Source organism: Gallinula chloropus (genome assembly GCF_964237585.1).
Source record: "Gallinula chloropus genome assembly, chromosome: 3".
Taxonomy (NCBI): Eukaryota; Metazoa; Chordata; class Aves; order Gruiformes; family Rallidae; genus Gallinula; species Gallinula chloropus.
In genome coordinates, this window is record NC_140087.1 from 121,725,480 (window position 1) to 121,748,995 (window position 23,516).

Below are 23,516 nucleotides of genomic sequence, written 5' to 3' on the forward strand. Positions count from 1 at the left end.
AGGGTGGCGGTATAGCCGGCCAGAGGGGGAGAGGAGGGGTGTCACTCGCTCTGTGTATCCCCCAAGGAATTAGAGTGCTTCCCAGCCCTGAGCCCCGCCACCCAGCCCGCATCGCGTATGGACTACAACTCCCATCATCCCTCGCGGCTCCCTGCGGCGCAGAGGCAGCCCCGCCCTCGCAAGGCACGCTGGGAATTGGAGTCTCTTGAAGGAGCGGGGGCGGGTGTGTGGCGAGCCTTCCGATTGGCTAGAAAGCGGGCGGGGGCGGGCGCAAAGCGGCGCGCAGCCGCTCGACCAATGGCGGTGAAGATCATGTGAGTGACGGGGCGCTCGGCCAATCGCAAGCAGAGGGCCGGCAGGCGGGAGAGAGCGCGCGCGGGTTTGCAGGCGCGGGAGCGGAGGCGGCGCTGGGGTGAGGCGGCCGGGCCGGGGCTGTGCGGGGCCGGGCTCGGGGTCACGTCGGGGCTCGGAGCTCGCGTTACGGGGTGCGGGGCCGCTGGCGTGGGGCCTTGTGCGGTCCCGAGGTGCCGGTGGGGGCTGAGGCGGCGGGAGGGAGGGGGGTCGCTGGGCCTGAGGCCTGCGGGGGGGAGTGAGGCCTGGGGGGGGCAGTGAGGCCTGTGGGGGGGGGGCAGTGAGGCCTGTGGGGGGGGGGCAGTGAGGCCTGGGGGGGGGGGGCAGTGAGGCCTGGGGGGGGGGGCAGTGAGGCCTGGGGGGGGGGGCAGTGAGGCCTGGGGGGGGAGCAGTGAGGCCTGGGGGGGGGGGCAGTGAGGCGGTGGGGTGAGGGGCTGATGTTCCTGGGGGTTGGGGGGTGTGGGGCGAGGGGCTGGTGCCCCTCTGAGGCGCTGGGGTGAGGGGCTGGTGTGTCCCTGGGGGGGTGTGAGACGCTGGGGTGAGGGGCTGGCATCCCCCTGAGGCACTGAGGGAAGGGGCTGGTGTCCCTGGGGGGGTGTGAGGTGCTCGAATGAGGGGCTGCTGTCCCCCTGGGGTGCTGGGGTGAGGGGCTGGTGTCCCTGGGGGTTGTGAGGCGCTGGGGCGAGGGGCTGGTGTCCCTCTGAGACGCTGAGGGAAGGGGCTGGCGTCCCTCTGAGGCGCTGGGGCGAGGGGCTGGCGTCCCTCTGAGGCGCTGGGGCGAGGGGCTGGTGTGTCCCTGGGGGGGTGTGAGACGCTGGGGTGAGGGGCTGGCATCCCCCTGAGGCACTGAGGGAAGGGGCTGGTGTCCCTGGGGGGGTGTGAGGTGCTCGAATGAGGGGCTGCTGTCCCCCTGGGGTGCTGGGGTGAGGGGCTGGTGCCCCTCTGAGGCATTGAGGGAAGGGGCTGGTGTCCCTGGGGGGGTGTTAGATGCTAGGGTGAGGGGCTGGTGCCCCTCTGAGGCACTGAGGGAAGGGGCTGGTGCCCCTCTGAGGCACTGAGGGAAGGGGCTGGTGTCCCTCTGAGGCACTGAGGGAAGGAGCTGCTGTCCCTGTATAGGGTGTGTAGCACTGGGCTGAAGGCCTGATGCTATAGTGAGGTGAGGGGCTGGGGGGAGCCTTCTGGGAAGGGATGTGGGTGGCATTGGAGAGGCAGGTTCCAAGGATTCACCTTCCACACGTGCACCTTCACCCTCCTACCCAACAGTGTGCCTGTGTCTTATCCTCTGCACCTGACACCTTATTTCCCAGGTGCCTTCAGGCATCTTGTGGTTGCCCTCTGCTCCTAAGGCATTGCCTGCCTCCTCTTGAAGCTCCCCTGTGCCAGTGCTGCCCTGTGCTGTGGTTGTACAGCTCCTGGCTCTGTCTTCTGCCACTTCTTGTGGGATTGCTGGTCCCAGCTGGTCATAGAATTACAGAATTACACATTCTATGGGTTTGAAGGGACCTTTAGAGCCCACCCAGCCCCACCCTGCAGTGAGCAGGGACATCTTCACTAGAGCAGGGTGCTCAGAGCCCCATCCACCCTGACCTTGGGTGTCCCCAGGGATGGGGCCTCCCCCACGTCTCTGGGCACCCTGTGCCAGTGTCCCACCACCCTCAGAGGGAAGAACTTTGTCCTGACACCCACCCTAAACCTCCCCTTTTCCAGGGAAGGGACCTTAAAGCCCATCTAGTCCAACCCCCTGCCATGGGCAGGGACAGCTTCAACCAGAGCAGGGTGCTCAGAGCCCACTCCAGCCTGACCTTGGATGTCTCCAGGGGTGGGAATGTGTTGGGTGGGAAGGGACCTTTAGAGCCCACCCAGCCCCACCCTGCAGTGAGCAGGGACATCTTCACTAGAGCAGGGTGCTCAGAGCCACATCCACCCTGACCTGGGGTGTCCCCAGGGATGGGGCCTCCCCCACCTCTCTGGGCACCCTGTCCCAGTGACCCACCACCCTCAGAGGGAAGAACTTTTCCCTGACACCCACCCTAAATCTCCCCTTTCCCAGTTTAACCCATCCCCCCTGGTCCCATGGCTCCCTGCCCTGGGGAACAGTTCTTCCCCAGCTTCCTTGTGCCCCTTCAGGGACTGGAAGGGGCTCTAAGGTGTCCCTCCCCCCCATGGAACCTTCTCTGCTCCAGGCTGTCCCAGCCCAGCTCTCCCAGCCTGGCTTCACAGCAGAGCTGCTCCAGCCCCCAGGTCCTGTCTGTGCTGTCACAGCCTCCCCAAACCAGTGAGGCACCAAGGCAGGCAGGTCAGGATGAGCTTCTCCCTGCTGGCAGATCAATTAATACACTATTTTTTGGTGCTTTAGGAGGTTATGACTCTTACTGGTTCTCTTAGCAACAGGGTGTTTGTTTATTCTGGGGTTTCAGTTGTGAAATGCCACATACCAGGGGAGTGATGGTTTGTGCCACAGTTATCACATGGTGGAAGAGGTGGAACAATCAAGCTGGTTTAGATGGCTGTGGAGTTAAGGCTAAAAACTGTGGTTTGTGGTATTTGGCAGGGTGGAAGGTGGGAGAGAAACTCCTCAGTGTGTTGGGTAAAGAGTTGTCCTGGCTGGGAGGTAAATGCCAGGGTGAAATCTGTGTGGGAATAAGCTGTGAATAGAGGCAGGAGGGAGGAGGATTGGGGTTGGACTAGATGGTCTTTCAAGGTCCCTTCCAACCCCTGATATTCTGTAATTCTAGAAGCAGGTTTGGAATGAGCTTGGTGAGAGGGGAAGGAAAGCACATGTCTGAGTTACCTGGCTCTGCTTTGGAGAAGGGATTTGGTGAGGCTGCAGCTCCAGTGCTGGGTCCAGTTCTGGGCTCCTCAGCACCAGAAGGACAGGGAGGTCCTGGAGCGAGTGCAGAGAAGGGCAACCAGGCTGGGGAAGGGGCTGGAGGGCAAATCCTCTGAGGAGCAGCTGAGGGAGCTGGGGGTGTTGAGCCTGGAGCAGAGGAGGCTGAGGGGAGCCCTTCTCCCCACCTCCCCTGCCCTGCCAGGAGGGTGCAGAGAGGTGGGCGATGGTCTCTGCAGCCAGGGGCCAGGAGCTGGGCCAAGGGGCAATGGGCTCAAGCTGCCCCAGGGCAGGGTCAGCTCAGCTGGGAGGGCAAAGTTCTTCCCTGGCAGAGTTGTGGGGCTGTGGCACAGGCTGCCCAGGGAGGGGGCTGAGTCCCCAGCCCTGGGGGTGTTTAACAGGGGGGAGATGAGGTGCTGAGAGATCTGGGTCAGCACAGGACAGGGGTGGTTGGACTCCAGGAGCTGAAAGGGCTTTTCCATCCCTGTGTCTCTGTGATGTGTTTGTCCCTGGGCACAGAACTGGCCTTGGCCTGGAAGATCCTTTCTGTGCACACTTGTTCTGTGGCTCTCACTCACCTAACATGCAGCCCTGCCTTACTCTAACCCCTCCCATGCCTGACCTGCTCCCATTCCATGTTTTCTTCCCAGTCTCCTCTCCCCCCTGCAGCTTTATTCTGTTTGACTGTATTTTTTTAACAGAAACCATTCAATCCCTCTTCCCATAGGAGCTGGGTGAGGACATGGCAGCTGTTACCCCACGGAAGAGGAGCCGCGGCTCCCCTGGCAGCGATGGGTACGTCACCTTCTCCCAGGCACCCCTTTTCTCCTGTAGAAACAACTTAACTGCTGCACATAGAATAAATCAGACATGTAAAACCCTTGAGAGCTCTTGATGGAGAGTGTGTGTGTGGGGGGGGCAGAAATTCAAACAATCACAAGGTTGGAAATGACCTTTGAAGATCATCAAGTCCAACCAATCCCACCTTAAACCAATCCAGATCCCTGAGCACCTCATCTACCCTTTTCAGATGGTTCCAAGGCACAGGGAGCATCACTTCATGTTTATTATCTGGTGACTTAGGGTGTTTGAACAGACCAGACTGATGGGCTGAGCCCAAGGGGCTGAGGTTGAACCAGGCCAAGGGCAGAGTCCTGCCCATGGGACACCCCGACCCCGAGCAGCGCTACAGGCTGGGGCAGAGCGGCTGGAGAGCTGCTGGGGAGAAGGACCTGGGGGTGTGGGGGGACTGGGACTGCCCAGGAGCCAGCAGTGTGCCCGGGGGGCCAGGAAGGCCAAGGGCATCCTGGCTTGTGTCAGAGCCAGCGTGGCCACAGGGCCAGGGCAGGGCTTGTGCCCCTGGGCTGGGCACTGGGGAGGCTGCAGCTCCAGTGCTGGGTCCAGTTCTGGGCTCCTCAGCATCAGAAGGACAGGGAGGTCCTGGAGCGAGTGCAGAGAAGGGCAACCAGGCTGGGGAAGGGGCTGGAGGGCAAATCCTCTGAGGAGCAGCTGAGGGAGCTGGGGGTGTTGAGCCTGGAGAAGAGGAGGCTGAGGGGAGCCCTTCTCCCTGCCCAGGCACCGAGAGATCTGGGGCAGCACAGGACAGGGCTGGTTGGACTCCAGGAGCTTAAAGTGCTTTTCCAGTCCTGGTGACTCTGTGTTTCTGTTTGGATATTGTGCTGGGAGAAAATCTCAGGAGATTTCATCTAATACATGGGCAAACCAAAGCTAGGAAGGATCTTCCAGCTGGAGCAAAGCACTGAGTAGGAGATGAGGAAAACCATTCCGCAGCACTGAGCCTTGTGGTGTGTGACATCCACACACAGACCTGACCCTGAGAGAGTCACAAAACCCACAGGAACCTAAAACCTGATTGTTTGGGAACTTCAGAAATAAAACTTCCTTATATTTGTGTTTCCTTCCATGGATTTTCCCACGTGGAAAGACTTTGCTGTGCAGAGCAGCAATCCTGAGGTCCCTGCATGTTATCTGAGCTGCTTTCTAGTGTTAAAAGTGGTTCCTGTGTTATGTGTGCCTAAAAAAAAATCAAAGATTTACTATATTTCCCTCCCCAAATCTCCTGGAGGAGAAGCCACGAGCAAAAAGCTGACCTTCAACCCCCAAAGAATAACTTGTTTCTCATTCTTTTGGAACTCTACCAGCTGAATGGGTTTTTCTCAGGCTTCTCCTGGCCTTCCCCCACTGAAATATTTCAGGGAGGGGGAAGAAACCACCAGTAAAGTTTGATTTCTGAATGAGAAGGACAAATTCCTGAGATAAAGGGTAAATACAGCTGAGGAAACGCTGTGTTCAGAGCCAAATCTGTTACACCCAGGAAGGTCCTTCACATAAATGTCCTGTTGTTGTTACAGTCTCTGTTTGGGAAGGGGTTTTACGGGGTGTGAGGTTCCCAAATAGCTGCCAGTGAGGTTCAGTGGGTTAATTTGAGAATCCCAGACTGTGTAAGGTGGGAAGGGACCTTCCCAGTCCCACCCTGCAGTGAGCAGGGACATCTTCACTAGAGCAGGGTGCTCAGAGCCCCATCCAGCCTGACCTGGGGTGTCTCCAGGGATGGGGCCTCCCCCACCTCTCTGGGCAACCTTGTCCCAGTGACCCACCACCCTCAGAGGGAAGAACTTTTCCCTGACACCCACCCTAAATCTCCCCTTTTCCAGTTTAACCCATCCCCCCTGGTCCCATGGCTCCCTGCCCTGGGGAACAGTTCTGCCCCAGCTTCCTACAGGCACCTCTCAGGGACTGGAAAGGGGCTCTAAGGTGTCCCCCCCATGGAACCTTCTCCAGGCTGAGCCAGCCCAGCTCTCCCAGTCTGGCTTCACAGCAGAGCTGCTCCAGCCCTGGGATCATTTTTGTGGCTCCTCTGGCTCCTCTCCAACAGGTCCATGTCCTCCTTGTGCTGAGGGCTCCAGAGCTGGACCCAGCACTGCAGGTGAGGTCTCCCCAGAGCAGAGCAGAGCAGAGCAGAGGAGCAGAATCCCCTCTCATCTGCTGCCCACACTGCTGGGGATGCAGCCCAGGATGGGGTTGTTCCAGTCCAGCTTCTCCCCCTACGAATCCCCCCAAGTCCATTTCCTCAGGGCTGCTCTCCAGCACATGGAATCCCAGCCTGGGCTGGGCTGGGAGGGACCCCAAGGGTCCCAGAGCTCCAACCCCCTGCCACAGGCAGGGACACCAACCTCCAGGCCTGGAGCTACACAAGGGTGCCCAGGGCCCCAGCCAACCTGGCCTGGAACACCCCCAGGGATGGGGCACCCACCCCCTCTCTGGGCAGCCCCTTCCAGCCCCTCACCACTCTCTTACCTCATCCTCTCCTGCCCTGTACAGATAACAGGTCCCAACCCAGGGGCAGGACCCTGCCCTTGGCTTTATTGAACCTCCTGAAGTTCCCCTGGGCCCTTCACTTCTCCATCCTGCCCAGGTCCCTCTGGGTGACACCCCATCCCCCAGCACACCAACCTCACCACTGGAACTGGTGCCAAATGGTGCAAGACACCCCCCAGCTTTATCCATCTCACATAGGGGGGTGAGGGACCCACAGGTTTCTTCCCAGGCACAGATCAGAGTTGACACAGTTGCTTGGAAACAAACCAAACCTGGTTGTTTGGGGGTTTTTTTTCCCTTCACTGAGCCTGAATAGCTCTGATCTTGCCAGTTCTAATCCTGCCAGGGCTAATCCTGAGCTAATCCTGAGCTAATCCTGCCAGGGCTGCTCCGGAACTGACTCTTGTTCCCAGCTGATTTCACAACTTGAGGCAAGAAAACAGTTTGGCTTTCAAAAACATAAATATGTGGAGAAGGGTGAGAGAGTCCTGGGCCTCCTGGTGTCTCTGGTGTCATAGTTTGTGTTCAGAATGGGGGGAATTAAGTGTAAGTCAAGCAAAACAAGAATTAAAAGGCTTTTGGTTGTGTATGTGTGTGATGTTTTGCTCTCTGTTGTTTTTGCAGCTCCCCCTCAGCCTTCCAGGCCCCTGTGAAAAAGCTGATGCTGGGCTTTGCTCCAGCTCCCCTCCAGAAGGTGAGAAACCACCCCTCTGCCTCTCCAGTAAAAGGCTCCTCCAGCTCCAGTGATGAGATGAAGGAGAACCAGGGTGTCCTGGTGAAGCCCACGCTGCCCAGGAGGCTGGATATCTCCCCTCTCCAAGCCATCAGTGTTCCCACAGCAGCACAGCTGGAGCCCTCCAGGCAATGCTCACCCAAACCAGCTTCTTCCTACAAGCCCCTTGTGCCTGCAGGGTCTTTTTATAGCAAGGAGAAGCACTACCTTACCCCTCTGGAGAGGAAGCAGCTGAAGGAGAGCTGCTCTTTGGCTGAGAGGAACAGGGATGAGAATGTCCCAGCTGCCAGCAGGACTGAGAAGATGAATGTGAACTTGAGGAACACCAGCTCAAAGCCAAGCAGGTCTGCACCCAGCTCCAAGCATGGCAAAGCTGCCCCCAAAAAGCTTAAGAAGGCAAAGGGAGAGGTGCCAGTGGGCAAACCCAGTGTGGGGAAGGAGAATGTGAGTTGCCTGATTAAAAAGAAGATGGATTCACCTTTCAGAGTCCTCAGTATGACAGTCAAACCAGCCCTGAAGCTCCAGCAGGGAGCAGCCTTCTTCTCTGCCAAGAAGAAATCCCACTCAAAAAAACCAGTTGGAGACACTAAATCTCCCCAGGATCTCCCCAAATCTCCCCAAGAAAACAACCAGCCCAGCCCACCACCAGCCCCAGAGTCTGATTCCCCTGCTCCCAGCAAAGCTCTCAAGGAGGGTGGGATGTTGCCAAGGAATTCTGTGCCTCAGAAGGTGGAGAACAGGAAGAGGGAGGACTTCATCAGCTGTGGCAACCAAGAGGGAGATTCAGCACGTGGAGGGAAAGCAGTTCCCAGGAGAACTGGAAGCTCCTCTGGTCCTGTTGGTGCTTCCAAGCCTGAAGCTGAGGGTGACAAGAGGGATGGGGTAAGTACCACATCACCAGGACCTGTGGAGGTGTTTGGGTGACCCACACAGAGCTCAGTGAGCAGGGTGGAGGTAACACACACTCCCTTCTTCAGGCACAGGGTGTTTGTTGAGATTTCCCAGTGCATTTTGCCTCAGAAAACTCACAGGTTTATTCACAGAATCCCCAGGGCTGGAAAAGCCCTTTTAAGCTCCTGGAGTCCACCCATCCCTGTCCTGTGCTGACCCAGAGCTCTCAGCACCTCATCTCCCCCCTGTTAAACACCCCCAGGGCTGGGGACTCAGCCCCCTCCCTGGGCAGCCTGTGCCACAGCCCCACAACTCTGTCAACTCCTCAAACAATCCCAGTTTGATGGAGGCATCAAACTGTGGTAAAACCTTCAGGAAGCTCTTAGTGTCCCTGATGTTTTTAGGGTGCTCTCAGAGGGGAACTTTTCCCTGCATGGCAGCTGAAGGGAAAGTGTTCTACAGCTTTACATAAGAAAATATATAGATATTCTTATGGAAAGTTAATTATATAAATAGATATAATGTACATATATAAATAATATATATATATCTTCTTTTTTTAGTGATGAAAGGGGAAAGCTGGAAAAAGATGGCTTTTGATGTCCTTTTCTGTGTGTTTTCATCTGTCTTAATGGCAGGACAAGGGGCTGGAGTGAAGCTGGAGGAGGGAAGGGGGAGAGGAGAGACTGGGGGGAAGTTCTGTGCAGAGAGAGTGGTGAGGGGCTGGAAGGGGCTGCCCAGAGAGGGGGTGGGTGCCCCGTCCCTGGGGGTGTCCAAGGCCAGGTTGGCTGGGGCCCTGGGCACCCTTGTGTAGCTCCAGGCCTGGAGGTTGGTGTCCCTGCCTGTGGCAGGGGGTTGGGGCTCTGGGACCCCTGGGGTCTCTCCCAGCCCAGCCCAGGCTGGGATTCCATGAATAACCACAACAAGTGCCTGGCCTTGTGCTGGTTCCACAGCTCCCTTCTCCAGGGAAGTGGGACTAAGCCCTGGGCTCTCCTGCTTCAGCACACCAAGGATGGGGTTTCTCTGGAGCTGCTCTGTGTTTGAGGAACTGTGACCCTGATGTCTGTCTCCAGAGAGGACACACTCCCTCAGCCATGACTCCTGGTGACAGGGAAAGCCTTGGCTTAGGGGTGGGGTGTTTTTAAACATGCTTTTGATTCCTGTGGAAGTATGTTGAGCTTTGCACTGAGCCTGGCTTATTCCCAACCCATTACTGCCCTCTCCCTTCAAATTCTATGCTTTCCTAGAGAAATGTTTAGCTCAGGACCTGGATTTTGCTTTCTCCTGTGGGCTTTGAGGTGTGAGAGGTGAGGAAGGTGGCAATGACAGGAGCACAGTGGTACAGCAGGAATTTGGGCAAGGTTTGGGGACCATTTTGTTACTCAGTGTTGTATTTTCCTGATGCTTTCTGGCATCCAAAGAGTAGGAAAAGCCCGTGGGATATGACCAGTGTGTTATACTGGGCACAGAAAGGAAGCACTGGATGAGATGGGAAGTGGTTTATATAGAATCCCAGACTGCATTAGGTGGGAAGGGACCTTTAGAGCCCACCCAGCCCCACCCTGCAGTGAGCAGGGACATCTTCACTAGAGCAGGGTGCTCAGAGCCCCATCCACCCTGACCTGGGGTGTCCCCAGGGATGGGGCCTCCACCACCTCTCTGGGCACCCTGGGCCACTGACCCAGCCCAGCCTGTGATTCCATGACTCTATGATGATGCCAATTAATGCTCCTCCTGAAGGTCACTTGAACCTTCTGTAGCTGCTGAGAACTTAACCAGAGGTTTGACTTTTTGCCCCAAATCTGTTTTAATTTGCAGGGTGTTGCTGGACTCAGCTCTTCCTCACCCTCTGAGCCCCATGACAGCGCTGTCCTTCCCTGCCCCTCTCCTCCCAAGGAGAATAAGCAAGGTGAGTTGGGCTGTAGGTATCTTGGCCTGTGTGTGGGAAGAGACTCTGAAGCTCTCTTGCTTGTCCCCAGCAGGAGGAGCTCTGCTGGGTCGCTGTGTTATCCCATAATTTAGTGTTGCAGTAAGCAGGACAGTAAGGATGGGGATTGGGCTGTCTCCCTGGTTTGAGTGTTCAGCAGTTTCTAAGCTGGATTTATCCCAACATCTCACCTCTCTTCCCACTTTGGCTTACTACATGGGATCACTGAATCATCAGGGGTGGCAGGGAGCTCTGGAGATCCCCCAGACTCACCCCCAGAGCAGGGTCCCCTCAGCCCAGGATCAGGGCTTGGGGTGGCTCCAGGGGTGGAGGGAGACTCCCCAACCTCTCTGGGCAGCCTGGCCCAGGGCTCTGCCACCCTCCCAGCACACAAGTTCCTCCTCAGGCTCAGGGGGAACTTCCTCTGCTCCAGTCTGTGCCCACGGCCCCTTGGCCTGTCCCTTGGCCCCCCTGAACACAGCCTGACCCCTCCTCCTGAGCCCACCCCTCAGGGGTTGCTCAGCACTGAGCAGATCCCCCTCAGGCTTCTCTTCTGCGGGCTGAGCAGCCCCGAGTCCCTCAGCCTCTCTGCCCAGAGATGTCCTGGTGGCCTCAGCATCCCCACAGCCCTTTGCTGTCCCCTCTCCAGCAGCTCCCTGTCCTTCCTGCCCCGGGGAGCCCAGCCCCACACCCCCTGCTCCCCATGAGGCCTCCCCAGGGCAGAGCAGAGCAGAGGGACAGGAGAACCCCCTGCCCTGCTGCCCACACTCCTCCTCATCCCCCCAGGATGCTGTTGGCTTTCTTAGCCTGTCAGGGATGGTTGGACTTGGTGATCTTCAAAGGTCTCTTCCAACTTTGTGATTCTATGAAGAACTTCTTCCCAGTGAGGGTGAGGGAGCCCTGGGACAGGCTGCCCAGGGGGTGTGGAGTCTCCTTCTCTGGAGAGATCCCAGCCCCTGTCCTAGGGACCCTGCTTGGGCAGGGGGTGGGACCTGATGATCTCTTGAGCTCCCTTCCAGCCCCTACAGCTCTGTGAGTCTGTGATTCTGTGATAATTTGTCATTCTTTTCCCCCAGCAAGAGTTAATAAACCCAAACCACCTTGCTTAGGTGTTATTTTATTAAGGCAAAATAAGGTGTTGGCCTCCACCTGCTGTCTCACCACCCAAGCACGCAGCACCAAGGGCCCATCTGTGTGTTTGCACAAGCTGAGGTCATCTTATTTCATCCCCATTTCCTGCTTTCTCTGTTTCTCCCTTTAAAGCCAGGCAGTGTTTGGTGTCCAACCTCAGCTTTTCCCCTGCTTTCTCTTCCCAGTGCAACTCCTGGAGTTTCCAGTAAGAGGCAAAGCAAAGATAATCAGGATTTACCCATGTTTTTCTCTTACTCTGCTTATTTTCCTGGCACATCTGGTCTTCATCTGTTCTTCCAAGAACTTGCCAGCCGCCCAGAGCTCCCCCTCTCCCTTCCTTTAGTCTTGCTTCACATGGGAACTTATTTATCCACTTCTGGAATGTAATGAAATCTCTTTTCCTGAAGGTCACTCCTTGTCCTGAGCAGTGGCTGTGTGCTGCCAGCCCCTTGGCTGGCTTTCTGCTGCCTCCAGCTCAGTCCAAAGTGCTCCTCTTGTCCCCTCCACCTGTTTAAAGATCACCCAACATGATTTCCCTGCTGGGGTCTTGCCCAAAAACTGTCTTGGCCCCTCTAATATCCCACATTTCTAGGAAGCTGTCAGCTTTTTCTTCTTCATTAGTGTTCTTTTCATGACTCCTCCTGATCTTTCCCACCAGGGGTGGGAAGAAGAGACATTTTCAGTGTGTCCTGGTGAACTGGTCCAGCTTCTTGGGGTGGTTTTTTTTCTGGAGGCTGCTCTTCTGTGCTGTGATTCCTACGAGGTCTATTTGTCAACGTGGTTAAAAGAGATGAGCAGAAAGCAGTTCAGTACCTGAACTTCTTGAACTCAGGGGAAGATACGTTGCTGTATCTGCTGGAGACCCTCAGGGGTCGCTGCTGGGACCGGTACTAACCCATATCACAGAGTCACAGGGTTGGAAAAGCCCTTGGAGCTCCTGGAGTCCACCCATCCCTGTCCTGTGCTGCCCCAGATCTCTCAGCACCTCATCTCCCCCCTGTTCAACACCCCCAGGGCTGGGGACTCAGCCCCCTCCCTGGGCAGCCTGTGCCACAGCCCCACAACTCTGCCAGGGAAGAACTTTGCCCTCCCAGCTGAGCTGACCCTGCCCTGGGGCAGCTGGAGCCCATTGCCCCTTGGCCCATCTCCTGGCCCCTGGCTGCAGAGACCATCGCCCACCTCTCTGCACCCTCCTGGCAGGGCAGGGGAGGTGGGGAGAAGGGCTCCCCTCAGCTCTCTCAGCTCTCCCATGCTCTCCCAGCTCAGTTACCCATATTCTGATTACATTACATGCCACTAACCAGTGTAGACACCCAGGCACTACTGACCTGGGATGCTTACAGCATCCCCAAACAACCAGTCTCCAGAAGCCAAACCCCAAGATACCCAAGGATACCAGACACAGCCAGGCATCCACCAGACCAAGAGCTCAAATAAAGTTAAAGGAATACCTGAAAAATCAGAGGATGGTCCTGGTCTGCTCCCACAGGGAGCTGAGCAGGGCCAGGAGTCCCTCTGGGGAATCCTGGGGAGTCCTGGTCCTTACCAGATCCTGCAGCCCAGCAGAGAGGGTCCCATGCCAATGGCATCCTGGGGTGGGTTAGAAGGGGGGTGGTTAGTAGGTCAGGAGAGGTTCTTCTCCCCCTCTGCTCTGCCCTGCTGAGACCCCACCTGGAATGTTGTGTCCAGTTCTGGCCCCTCAGCTCCAGAAGGACACAGAACTCCTTGGGAGAGCCCAGCACAGGGACACCAAGGTGATGGAGGGAGTGGAACCCCTTCCTTGTGAGGAGAGGCTGAGGGAGCTGGGGGTGTTCAGCCTGGAGAAGAGGAGACTGAGGGGTGAGCTCATCAATGTCTGTCAGTATGTAAAGGGTGAGAGTCAGGAGGCCAGAGCCAGGCTCTGCTCAGGGGTGGCAGCGACAGGACAAGGGGCAGCGGGTGCAGCTGGAGCAGAGGAAGCTCCATGGGAATGTCAGGAGGAACTTTGTCCCTGTGAGGGTGACAGAGCCCTGGGCCAGGCTGCCCAGAGAGGCTGGGGAGTCTCCTTCTCTGGAGACATTCAGACCCTGTGATCCTGGATGTGTTCCTGTGGGATTTAGTCTGGGTCACCCTGCTGTGGCAGGGGGTTGGTCTGGATGCCCTTTCAAAGTCCCTTCCAACCCCTAACATGATTTTCTTGGGTTGATTTACCCAAACCTTTGGTAAATTACCCTAAAACCTGTTGCTTGTGTGCTGTGCCCTGAGCTGAGCCTGGTGCTTCCAGCTTCTCTGGGGTGAAGAAGCTGTAACTTGGAGCTGTCTCAGCCAAAACAATGGAAAACAGAGGAGCCTTTGCTCAATTAACAGAAATAACCCAAAACAGAGGAGCCTTTGCTTGATGAGCACTTTTAATTAAGACTCCTGCAGCAGCAATTCCCGCTTCATCAGCCCACTGTGAGAGGGGAAAGCACCAGGGAGCCTCATTAGGCTCATTTAAGTGGATTGATGGTAATTAATACCACTCAGGGACGTACCCTCTTAATCCTGCAGCTTCCTGGTACTTGTGACTCTCCTCCCTAGAACTGAGTTCCATTCTTTGTGGGTCATTTTCAAGTTCCACTGATGTTTGAATTTCTCTCTCCATCTCTCAGGTTGTTCTGCAACTAAAACCCACCCTAAACCCCAATAATTCCACTTGTTTTTTAACTTCCAGCATCTCCTCCAAGTGCTGATGTCTACCCCATCTTCAGTACACCCCCTGCCAGCAAGAAGAGGTAGGCTCATCTCTGCTGAGAGCAATCACAAGTGTCACAGCAGCAGAATAAATAATACATTTCTTTCAAAATTATACCAATTCTTGATGAAATTGGGATAACTGGAGATTTCTCCCTGGCTTTGTAAGGTTTGAGAGTTTGAGGGTGGGTTTTGGGGTGGTTTGTGTGGGTTTAGGGGTGGGGTTTTTTTGTGGTTTTCTTAAGATGAAGGGTTAAATTTGGGTTGGTTTAGGGGGATTCTCACCCTTGGATAAGGAAGTAAGTGCTTGATTCCTGTCTGTGGGGCACGTGGGGGGATGTGGGGGGATGTGGTTGTGGGTTGGAGCACGTGGTTATGATGTAGGGGACTTGGTTATGGTGTGGGGCACTTGGCTGTGGGGCAGGCAGGGCACTTGGCTGTGGGGTAGGACACATTATCATGCAGGACATCATTATGACTCCAAGCTGAGTGGTGTGGTTGATGCAGTAGGAGGAAAGAAAGCCATCCAGAGGGATCTTGAAAGGCTGGGAAGGTGGCCTGGACACAAGTCCTTACCCTGCCCTGGTGCCTGATGTGTAATTTTAACCTTTTTCCCTGCACTGACTCATTTTCCTCCCTCTCCCAAATGCTGTCTCAGGTCTCAGGCTCCTGTGGATGAACTGACCTCAGCATTGGGCTCCAGCCCCCCTGCAAAAACACCCCACACCTCCCAGAAAAGCAAAAGGACAAGAGAGCTCTGCAAGCGCTCCAGGGATCAGATGATCATTGTAAGGATCCCCTCAGGGGGTGTGTGGGATCCTTCTGGGTGGTTTGGTGGTGAGGAATCATAGTCATAGGCGTTGGGACAGCCCCCCAGAGCCCCTGGGATCCAACCCCCTGCCCAAGCAGGGTCCCTAGGACAGGGGCTGGAATCTCTCCAGACAAGGAGACTCCACACCCCCTGGGCAGCCTGTCCCAGGGCTCCCTCACCCTCACAGGGAAGAAGTTCTTCCCCACATTGGGGGGAACTCCCTGGGCTCCAGCTTGAGCCCATCGCCCCTTGTCCTGTCCCCACAGACACTGAGCAGAGGCTGCCCATGGCCCCCTGGGTCCCACCCTTCAGCTCTTGATCCCCAGTGATCAGATCCCCTCTGGGGCTTCTTCTCTCCAGGCTGAACAGCCCCAGCTCCCTCAGCCTTTCCTCCCAGGGGAGATGCTCCAGGCCCTTCAGCATCTCTGTCCCTCCTCTGGACTCTCTCCAGGAGATCCCTGGCTGGTTGATCCCAGGGAGCCCAGGAAACAAGATGATGATGATTGTGGATGAGTGTTGAGGAGATTTAATGGCCTCAAGTTGGAGCACAGGGAGTTCCCCCCAATGTGGAGAAGAACTTCTTCCCAGTGAGGGTGAGGGAGCCCTGGGACAGGCTGCCCAGGGGGTGTGGAGTCTCCTTCTCTGGAGAGTTTCAAACCCCTCTGGACACTCAGGTGCCCAGGAAGGCCAAGGGCATCCTGGCTTGTGTCAGAGCCAGCGTGGCCACAGGGCCAGGGCAGGGCTTGTGCCCCTGGGCTGGGCACTGGGGAGGCTGCAGCTCCAGTGCTGGGTCCAGTTCTGGGCTCCTCAGCATCAGAAGGACAGGGAGGTCCTGGAGCGAGTGCAGAGAAGGGCAACCAGGCTGGGGAAGGGGTTAAGGTTCCTTCTGTCCCAGGGACCCTGCTTTGGCAGGGGGGTTGAACCAGATCATCTCTGGAGATCCCTTCTAACCCCTCTGATCCCTGTGATTCTGTTGTTTCTCCCTAGGATGCTGGTCAGAAACATTTTGGGGCTATAGTCTGCAAGTCCTGTGGGATGATCTACTCAGCTGCCAGCCCAGAGGACGAAGCTCAGCACATCCAGCACCACGAGAGGTTCCTTGAGGCACTCAGATACGTGGTAAGGCCGTGGCTGTGCTCACAGCTCTGCTGCAGGACACAGGGAAGGGGTGGGGGGAAGTGCTGTGTGACATCCAGGTGTGGGTAACAGCTGCCTGCAGATGTTTTGTCACCTGGAGAGGAGGCTGAAAGGGCTGAGCTGGGCAGCTCCCAGCAAGCACCTTCCTCAGTTTGATAAACAGGACTTGAGTTCAAGTCCTGGAAGCTGAAGTGGGTCAGATTGTGCCTTCCTCTGCTGGAGTCTCCAGGGAACTGCTTCCTCTCCCTGGTGCTGGACCCCCTCCTCTCTCTGGTGCTGGACCCCCCTCTCCCCCCTGTGCTGGACCCCCCTCTCCCCCCTCTGCTAGACCCCACTCTCCCCCCTCTGCTAGACCCCCCTCTCCCCCCTCTGCTAGACCCCCTTTCCCTCCCCCCTGCTAGACCCCCTTTCCCTCCCCCCTGCTAGACCCCCTTTCCCTCCCCCCTAGACCCCCTCTCTCCCCTGCTAGACTCGTTTGCCCAAGTTTGGGGTGTTGTTTTTGTCCCCCTCTGGCAGGGCTGGAAGAAAGAACGGGTTGTGGCAGAGTTCTGGGATGGGAAGATGGTGTTGATTCTGCCCTCTGACCCAAAGTACGCTGTCAAGAAGGTAGGGCTGTGTCTGTGTGTTTGCTCTGAGATCTTGTGTAGGCACAGGCTTATTTTGGGGGACAAACCCCCTTTTTGGGAGGTTTCCTGCCAGAGTCAGAGAACACAGAGAGGGACAGGGAGGGGATTGTCCCTCTCTGCTCTGCCCTCCCCAGCTGGAGTCCTGTGGCCAGAGCTGGGGCCCAACACAAGGAAGATGTGGGGCTGGTGGAGAGGGGTCAGAGGAGCCCCGGGGATGCTCAGAGGGCTGGAGCAGCTCCCCATGGAGAGAGGCTGAGGGAGCTGGGCTGGGTCAGCCTGGAGAAGAGAAGGCTGTGGGGGGACCTCCCTGCAGCCTCCCCGTCCCTGAAGGGACCCCAGGAACAGGAGGGGACTGGGCTTGTTAAAGGGCAGAGACTGGCAGGACAAGGGGCTGGAGTGAAGCTGGAGGAGGGAAGGGGGAGAGGAGAGACTGGGGGGAAGTTCTGTGCAGAGAGAGTGGTGAGGGGCTGGAAGGGGCTGCCCAGAGAGGGGGTGGGTGCCCCATCCCTGGGGGTGTCCAAGGCCAGGTTGTCTGGGGCCCTGGGCACCCTTGTGTAGCTCCAGCCCTGGAGGTTGGTGTCCCTGCCTGTGGCAGGGGGTTGGGGCTCTGGGACCCTTGGGGTCCCTCCCAGCCCAGCCCAGCCTGTGATTCCATAATTCCATGATAACACACGTGTCTCTTCCTCACCCACCCCTCTGGTTTTCTTTTCTTAGGCAGAAGACGTGCAGGAGATCGTGGACAATGAGCTGGGATTCAAACAAGTTCCCTTGAGCTGCCCAGCCAAGACTAAAATCTATTTATTTGTGTCCAATGAGAAGATGATTGTTGGGTGCTTAGTGGCTGAGTCAATTAAGCAGGTGGGTGTTATTAATTGTAGGAGAATAATGGAGCCTGTCTGTAGGAAATCAGGGCTTTGGATGGGGTGGGTGGGGAAGAAAACTAAGGAAATAAAGAAATGAAAAGCCCACCAACAGAAGAATTTATAAAACAGGGAGACTGAGGCAGGGCTGGTGCTTGTCTCAGGTGGGCAGGGGGTAGCTGAGTTTGCTGGCTGGTCCTGCAGCCTGCTTCCATCTGACTCTGGGGTGGGAGCTGCTTTATATCTTGAGAGGCAGCAGAAGGCAAGGCTGGGAGTGTGGGGCTGTGCATCACAGAATCACCAGGCTGGAAAAGACCTTTAACATCATCAAGTCCAACCATTCCCATCCTGAGCTAAACCAGATCTCTCAGCACCTCATCTCCCCCCTGTTCAACACCCCCAGGGCTGGGGACTCAGCCCCCTCCCTGGGCAGCCTGTGCCACAGCCCCACAACTCTGCCAGGGAAGAACTTTGCCCTCCCAGCTGAGCTGACCCTGCCCTGGGGCAGCTTGAGCCCATTGCCCCTTGGCCCAGCTCCTGGCCCCTGGCTGCAGAGACCATCGCCCACCTCTCTGCACCCTCCTGGCAGGGCAGGGGAGGTGGGGAGAAGGGCTCCCCTCAGCCTCCTCTGCTCCAGGCTCAACACCCCCAGCTCCCTCAGCTGCTCCTCAGAGGATTTGCCCCCCAGCTCTCCTGGCAGGAGTGGTTTCATCCCTCTGCTCATCCCTGCAGGCTTTCAGGGTGCTGTGTGACCCGGGCACCCTGCCATCCCCCAGCCAGGACCCCCTGCAGCAGCACCGGGCTTGGTGCTGCTCCACGGAGCCCCAACCCGCCGTCTGCGGCGTCAGCAGGATCTGGGTGTTCGGCCCCCGGCGCAGGAACGGCATCGCCCGGCGCATGGTGGACGTGGTGAGGTATGGAGAGGGCACTGAGGGGCTGGGGGGTTAGCCCTGGGGGTTGCTGTGTCTTCAACCAGCCTGAAATCCTCACACCAGAGTGGAAAGATGTCCAGCAGACTGATAGTCACAGTCACAGGGGTTGGGAGGGCCCCCCAGAGCCCCTGGGGTCCCACCCCCTGCCCAAGCAGGGTCCCCAGGACAGGGGCTGGAATCTCTCCAGAGAAGGAGACTCCACACCCCCTGGGCAGCCTGTCCCAGGGCTCCCTCACCCTCACTGGCAAGAAGTTCTTCCCCACATTGGGGGGAACTCCCTGGGCTCCAACTTGAGCCCATCGCCCCTTGTCCTGTCCCCACAGACACTGAGCAGAGGCTGCCCATGGCCCCCTGGGTCCCACCCTTCAGCTCTTGATCCCCAGTGATCAGATCCCCTCTCAGGCTCTTCTCTCCAGGCTGAACAGCCCCAGCTCCCTCAGCCTTTCCTCACAGGGGAGATGCTCCAGGCCCTTCAGCATCTCTGTCCCTCCTCTGGACTCTCTCCAGGAGATCCCTGGCTGGTTGATCCCAGGGAGCCCAGCCCTGGACACAACACTCCAGCTGGGGCCTGGCCAGGGCAGAGCAGAGGGGGAGGATCCCCTCCTGTCACCTGCTGCCCACACTCCTCCTGATGCCCCCAGGATCCCATTGTCTCAGCCCCAGGGCACACTGCTGGCTCATGGGGGTGTTGGAGCTTTGGGATCCTTGGGATCCCTCCCAACCCAGACCAGTCTGGGATTCTGTGATCTTTACCCAAAACCTCTGGTTCTCCATCCAAAACTCTGCTTGGGATTTTTCTACCCATGTTTTGGTTGTGTATGAACCTTCTCCCTAATTTTAAACCAGTTCCTGATTAGACTGGGATCTGAGAGAACAAGCTGGACTTAGAGAAGGGATCTTCTCAGCATTGAAAGGACAATGATGGAAGAAACTCCTGTCACAGGGCTCACTCCTCTCTCTTTTCAGGAGCACCTTCATGTATGGCTGCATCCTGAGCACCCAGGAAATCGCCTTCTCTGACCCAACCCCAGCTGGGAAGCTGTTTGCATCAGAGTACTGCCAGACCCCAAACTTCCTTGTCTACAACTTCATCTCTCACAACTGATTCCAGCTTGAGGAGTCCACCTTTGAGGAGGTCTGTTGGGAGACCTTTGAGGGTGTCTGTTGGGAGACCTTTGAGGGTGTCTGTTGGGAGACCTTTGAGGGTGTCTGTTGGGAGACCTTTGAGGGGGTCTGTTGGGAGACCTTTGAGGTCTGTTGGGAGACCTTTGAGGTCTGTTGGGACCTTCTTCAGGTGGTTTGTCTGCTGAAGGAGTAACTCTGGAGGGGTGTTGCCCTGCTTTGCCTGCTGAGCCCTTGTTCTTCCTCCCCTTGGGAGCTGAGCTGGGGGAGAACGTGTCACTTTGTGTACAGTTTGGGGGGGGGGTTGTGTGTTTATAGGATGTAGAACCCTTGTTTGGAGTTGGGATGAGTTTGTTCCTTCAGAAATGAGTCCTTCTAATTATATTGCAATTAATATAATTTCTTTAAGAGGCTTAATTAATATAAAGATGGCTGCTTGCTGGTTCCCCCCACCCACCCCTTGATGTGGGGGGGGACGTTACTCTGAGCTTTCTACTGGGGTACAAGCCTTAGTACAGCCAGTTGTTAAATTTATGCACAGAGTATGGGATGTCCTGTGGCAGGATTGAGCCTTGGTGGGTCAGATCTGCTGTTGGGCTGCAGGAGAACCTGTCACAGGGGCTGTTTGCTCAATAAACCATGTGAAATGCTGCTGCTTGAGTGTGTTTCTGTGTGGAGAGGAGAGGGGAAACCTTTCCAGTGCTCTCCTGAGTGGTGAAGGACACAGGAGGTGAGGCTGCAGCTCCAGTGCTGGGTCCAGTTCTGGGCTCCTCAGCATCAGAAGGACAGGGAGGTCCTGGAGCGAGTGCAGAGAAGGGCAACCAGGCTGGGGAAGGGGCTGGAGGGCAAATCCTCTGAGGAGCAGCTGAGGGAGCTGGGGGTGTTGAGCCTGGAGCAGAGGAGGCTGAGGGGAGCCCTTCTCCCCACCTGCCCTGCCCTGCCAGGAGGGTGCAGAGAGGTGGGCGATGGTCTCTGCAGCCAGGGGCCAGGAGCTGGGCCAAGGGGCAATGGGCTCAAGCTGCCCCAGGGCAGGGTCAGCTCAGCTGGGAGGGCAAAGTTCTTCCCTGGCAGAGTTGTGGGGCTGTGGCACAGGCTGCCCAGGGAGGGGGCTGAGTCCCCAGCCCTGGGGGGGTTTAACAGGGGGGAGATGAGGTGCTGAGAGCTCTGGGGCAGCACAGGACAGGGATGGGTGGGCTCCAGGAGCTTAAAGGGCTTTTCCAGCCCTGGGGATTCCATGAAGATCAAGGAGGGGGAGCAGGACAAGCTTGTGTTACAGCCTCAGTGGTGGGAATGTCCCTCCTCAGCAGAGCTGCTGGTAAATCCCTCAGAGTGGGGCTTTTTCTTGCTCTCTTTTCCCTTGTTATTCCTTCAACAAGTGGTCAGGAATCTCCCTTGAGCTTGCAGCTGCTGTTCCCACCCCCTTTGGGAACACAAATACTTCACCCAAGAGCCCTCAACTCCCTGGCAGGGACACACAAACCCCCTCCTGAGGGGTAGAAAAGCACCACTTCCACACCCAGGGTAAGCAAACCAGTGACTTTTAACACCTCAGTCCCATTGTTAACACAAACACCAAGGAGAAGGGGGGTGCTGAGGCAGCTGGGCCCCCCTGCCCATGTTCCCCCTGAGCTCTGAGGGGCTCTAGGTGTGGGCCAGGCTGCCCTCCAAGGCCTCCACGATGCAGGCAGCTGAGGGACGCTTCTTGGGCTCCTCACTGGTGCAGACAGAGAAGAGGTCGATCATGTACTGGTAGGACTGGTCCAGCTCCTCCATGTTGAGGGCTGGGCGGGTGCCCAGGGCTGCGTAATAGGCTTCCTCATCAAAGCAGTCTTCATCAAAAGACTCCTCTGGGGGAGGAGCACGGGCTGGTTTAGGTTGGAAGGGACCTCAGGGGACCCCCCAGCCCAGCCCAGTGCCCCCCCAGCCCCATCCAACCCAGCCTTGAGCCCTGCCAGGGACCCCAGGGCAGCCCCAGCTTCTCTGGGCACCCTGTGCCAGGGCTCCCCCCTCCCCAGGAAGGATTTCTGCCTCCCAGCCCCTCTCCATCCCCCTCCTGCAGCTGGAGGCTGTTCCCCTGGGCCTGGCCCTCCCTGCCCTGGGCAGCAGCCAGGACCTTCAGGGTCTTTTCCAACCCCAATGATCCCATGGTTCCATCCCAAATCCCCCCCCTGAGCACACAGGACCCTCCCCAAAGTCACTCAAACTGCTTTCTCAGAGGTGAAGGGGGCACCCAGTGGCCTGGAGCACCCTGAGCCCATCCTCCTTCCCTCAGCTCCCCCCTTCCCCAAGCTTCAGCTGCCCCCCAAATTTAGGTACCACCCCCAGCACAACACAACCTTCCCCTGTCCCACCATTTATTGGTGGCATCCAAGCACCATCCACCCCCCAACCCCAGCTCTGAAAGCTCCTCCACTGCTGTGACCCAGAGGAGCTTCCCAGGAGCACAACTACTCAGCAGCAAGACCCAGGAACCAACCTTCATCCTCAGTGTCCTCGCAGAGGTTGAGGTGGGGTATGGAGAGGGTCATCATTTCCCAGAGAGTCAGCCCAAAAGCGAAGATGTCAGCCTTGTCTGTGATGACCCCACCATCCTCCAGAGCCTCCTTGGGCTTCCAGGGCTCCGTGCCCACGTAGTACATGTCTGGTTCACTCACTGGAAGGGAAACAACCCCAAAACCACAGGGATGGGGGTGGCTGCTGGGACCTGGGGACACTCAGGCACGGGCAGTGCTCGCCCCACAGCAGGGGTTTAGGCTCTCAGGTGTGCTGCACCCCCCCAGGGCAGGCTGCTTGGGGGGGGCTGAGCTGGTAACCCCACCAGAAGACACCCCCTGCACTCCAAAAGTGGGGGGTTACCTGTGTTTTAACTGGTTTTTAGCCCTCTTGGTCACCCCCTGAGGAAGCAGGACTGGGGTGACAGCACCCACAGGACACCCCTCCCCAGACATGGGGACAAAGCCCACCCACCCCCTTGTCACTCTCCATCACTTGGGTGCCTCCTACCAGCCCACCCACCCTCCAGTTCCCTTCCCTCCAGCCCAAACCAAGCTCTTCCCCCCTCCTCCTTCATTCAGCTCGATGCCTCCTGCATCCCAGTCACCCTGGGCAGAGCTGAAGCCACCAGCTCCCAGCCTGACCAGGGAAGCACCAGCTCCCACTCCATCCTGGCTGCCAAGAGGAGGGGGCTGAGCTTCCCCCCACCCTCAAAAACCTCTCCCTGAGCTGTCAGCACAGCTCAGCTCTTCCAGAAACTTCTCTCTTGCAGAGCTGATCTTCAGAGCCCAGCCTGTGACCAGCAGCCAGCACCAGTATCCTGCTGGAGGTGGGTGCTCATCATCTCCTCAAGACCTCAGGGAGGCACAAAGCTGGGTGGAGGGGGCTCAGTCCTCTCAAACCAGCCCTGGATCTGAGTCTCCAACCACCCTCCTCTCCAGGAGGATCCACTGGGGTGCTGCTTCCAGCCCTCCCACCCCTTATTAACAGGGAACAGCGATTAATTAACCCCTAAGAGAGCAGCTTGATGAGTTACAAGGCTGTTGTGGGCCCAAGTGCTGCTTCAAGCAGCCTTGTAATTAACCCAAGCTCGTTTGGCAGCCAAGCCACAAGGCCATTAGACATCTGCTTCTCACTGGGGTGAAGCCTTTAACACTTGGACCCTCCTTCCTTCCAGGGCTACAAGGAGGAGTCGTTTATTTAACTCTCCTGGCAAGAGAAACTCCTCAAGGACCTGATCTGGAGTGGTTCAAGTACAACCACCCAGCAGAACCAAGTCCCAGCTCTGGGAAACTAACAGAGCTGGAGATGCCAATCACCCAGGTAGGATGGAAACCACCCCCTGGCCCTTCCCTCTGAGGATACAGGAGGGTGAGGGGGGCTCACTGCACTCCCAGAGCCAAACTTGGGTGGTCACCATCATGGAATCCCAGCCTGGGCTGGGTTGGGAGGGACCCCAAGGGTTCCAGAGCTCCAGCCCCCTGCCACAGGCAGGGACACCAACCTCCAGGCCTGGAGCTACACAAGGGTGCCCAGGGCCCCAGCCAACCTGGCCTGGAACACCCCCAGGGACGGGGCACCCACCCCCTCTCTGGGCAGCCCCTTCCAGCCCCTCCCCACTCTC

At 57.3% G+C, this 23,516-nt stretch overlaps 2 protein-coding genes across 2 annotated transcripts in view; one reads left to right on the top strand and one right to left on the bottom strand.

The window, feature by feature from the left end:
* Nucleotides 1-3,099: 3,099 nt before the first annotated feature.
* Nucleotides 3,100-19,382, top strand: ESCO2 (establishment of sister chromatid cohesion N-acetyltransferase 2; the record flags this gene model as incomplete). The annotated part of the gene is made up of 11 exons (XM_084261191.1): nucleotides 3,100-3,108; nucleotides 3,906-3,973; nucleotides 7,142-8,132; nucleotides 9,960-10,050; nucleotides 13,892-13,952; nucleotides 14,570-14,699; nucleotides 15,710-15,841; nucleotides 16,376-16,465; nucleotides 17,200-17,343; nucleotides 18,078-18,259; nucleotides 19,244-19,382. The coding sequence occupies 11 exons, from the start codon at nucleotides 3,100-3,102 to the stop codon at nucleotides 19,380-19,382; spliced, it is 2,037 nt and encodes a 678-aa protein (XP_084117317.1).
* Nucleotides 19,383-20,988: 1,606 nt separating this feature from the next.
* The window catches only part of PBK (PDZ binding kinase), a gene marked incomplete at its 5' end in the record, with an annotated part of 8,745 nt that continues 6,217 nt past the window's right edge, over nucleotides 20,989-23,516 (bottom strand). The window contains 2 exons of the mRNA XM_084261192.1: nucleotides 20,989-21,246; nucleotides 21,876-22,052. Of these exons, the coding sequence (XP_084117318.1) occupies nucleotides 21,041-21,246; nucleotides 21,876-22,052 (383 nt within the window). The 3' untranslated portion in view covers nucleotides 20,989-21,040. The remainder of the gene's footprint in view (nucleotides 21,247-21,875; nucleotides 22,053-23,516) is intronic.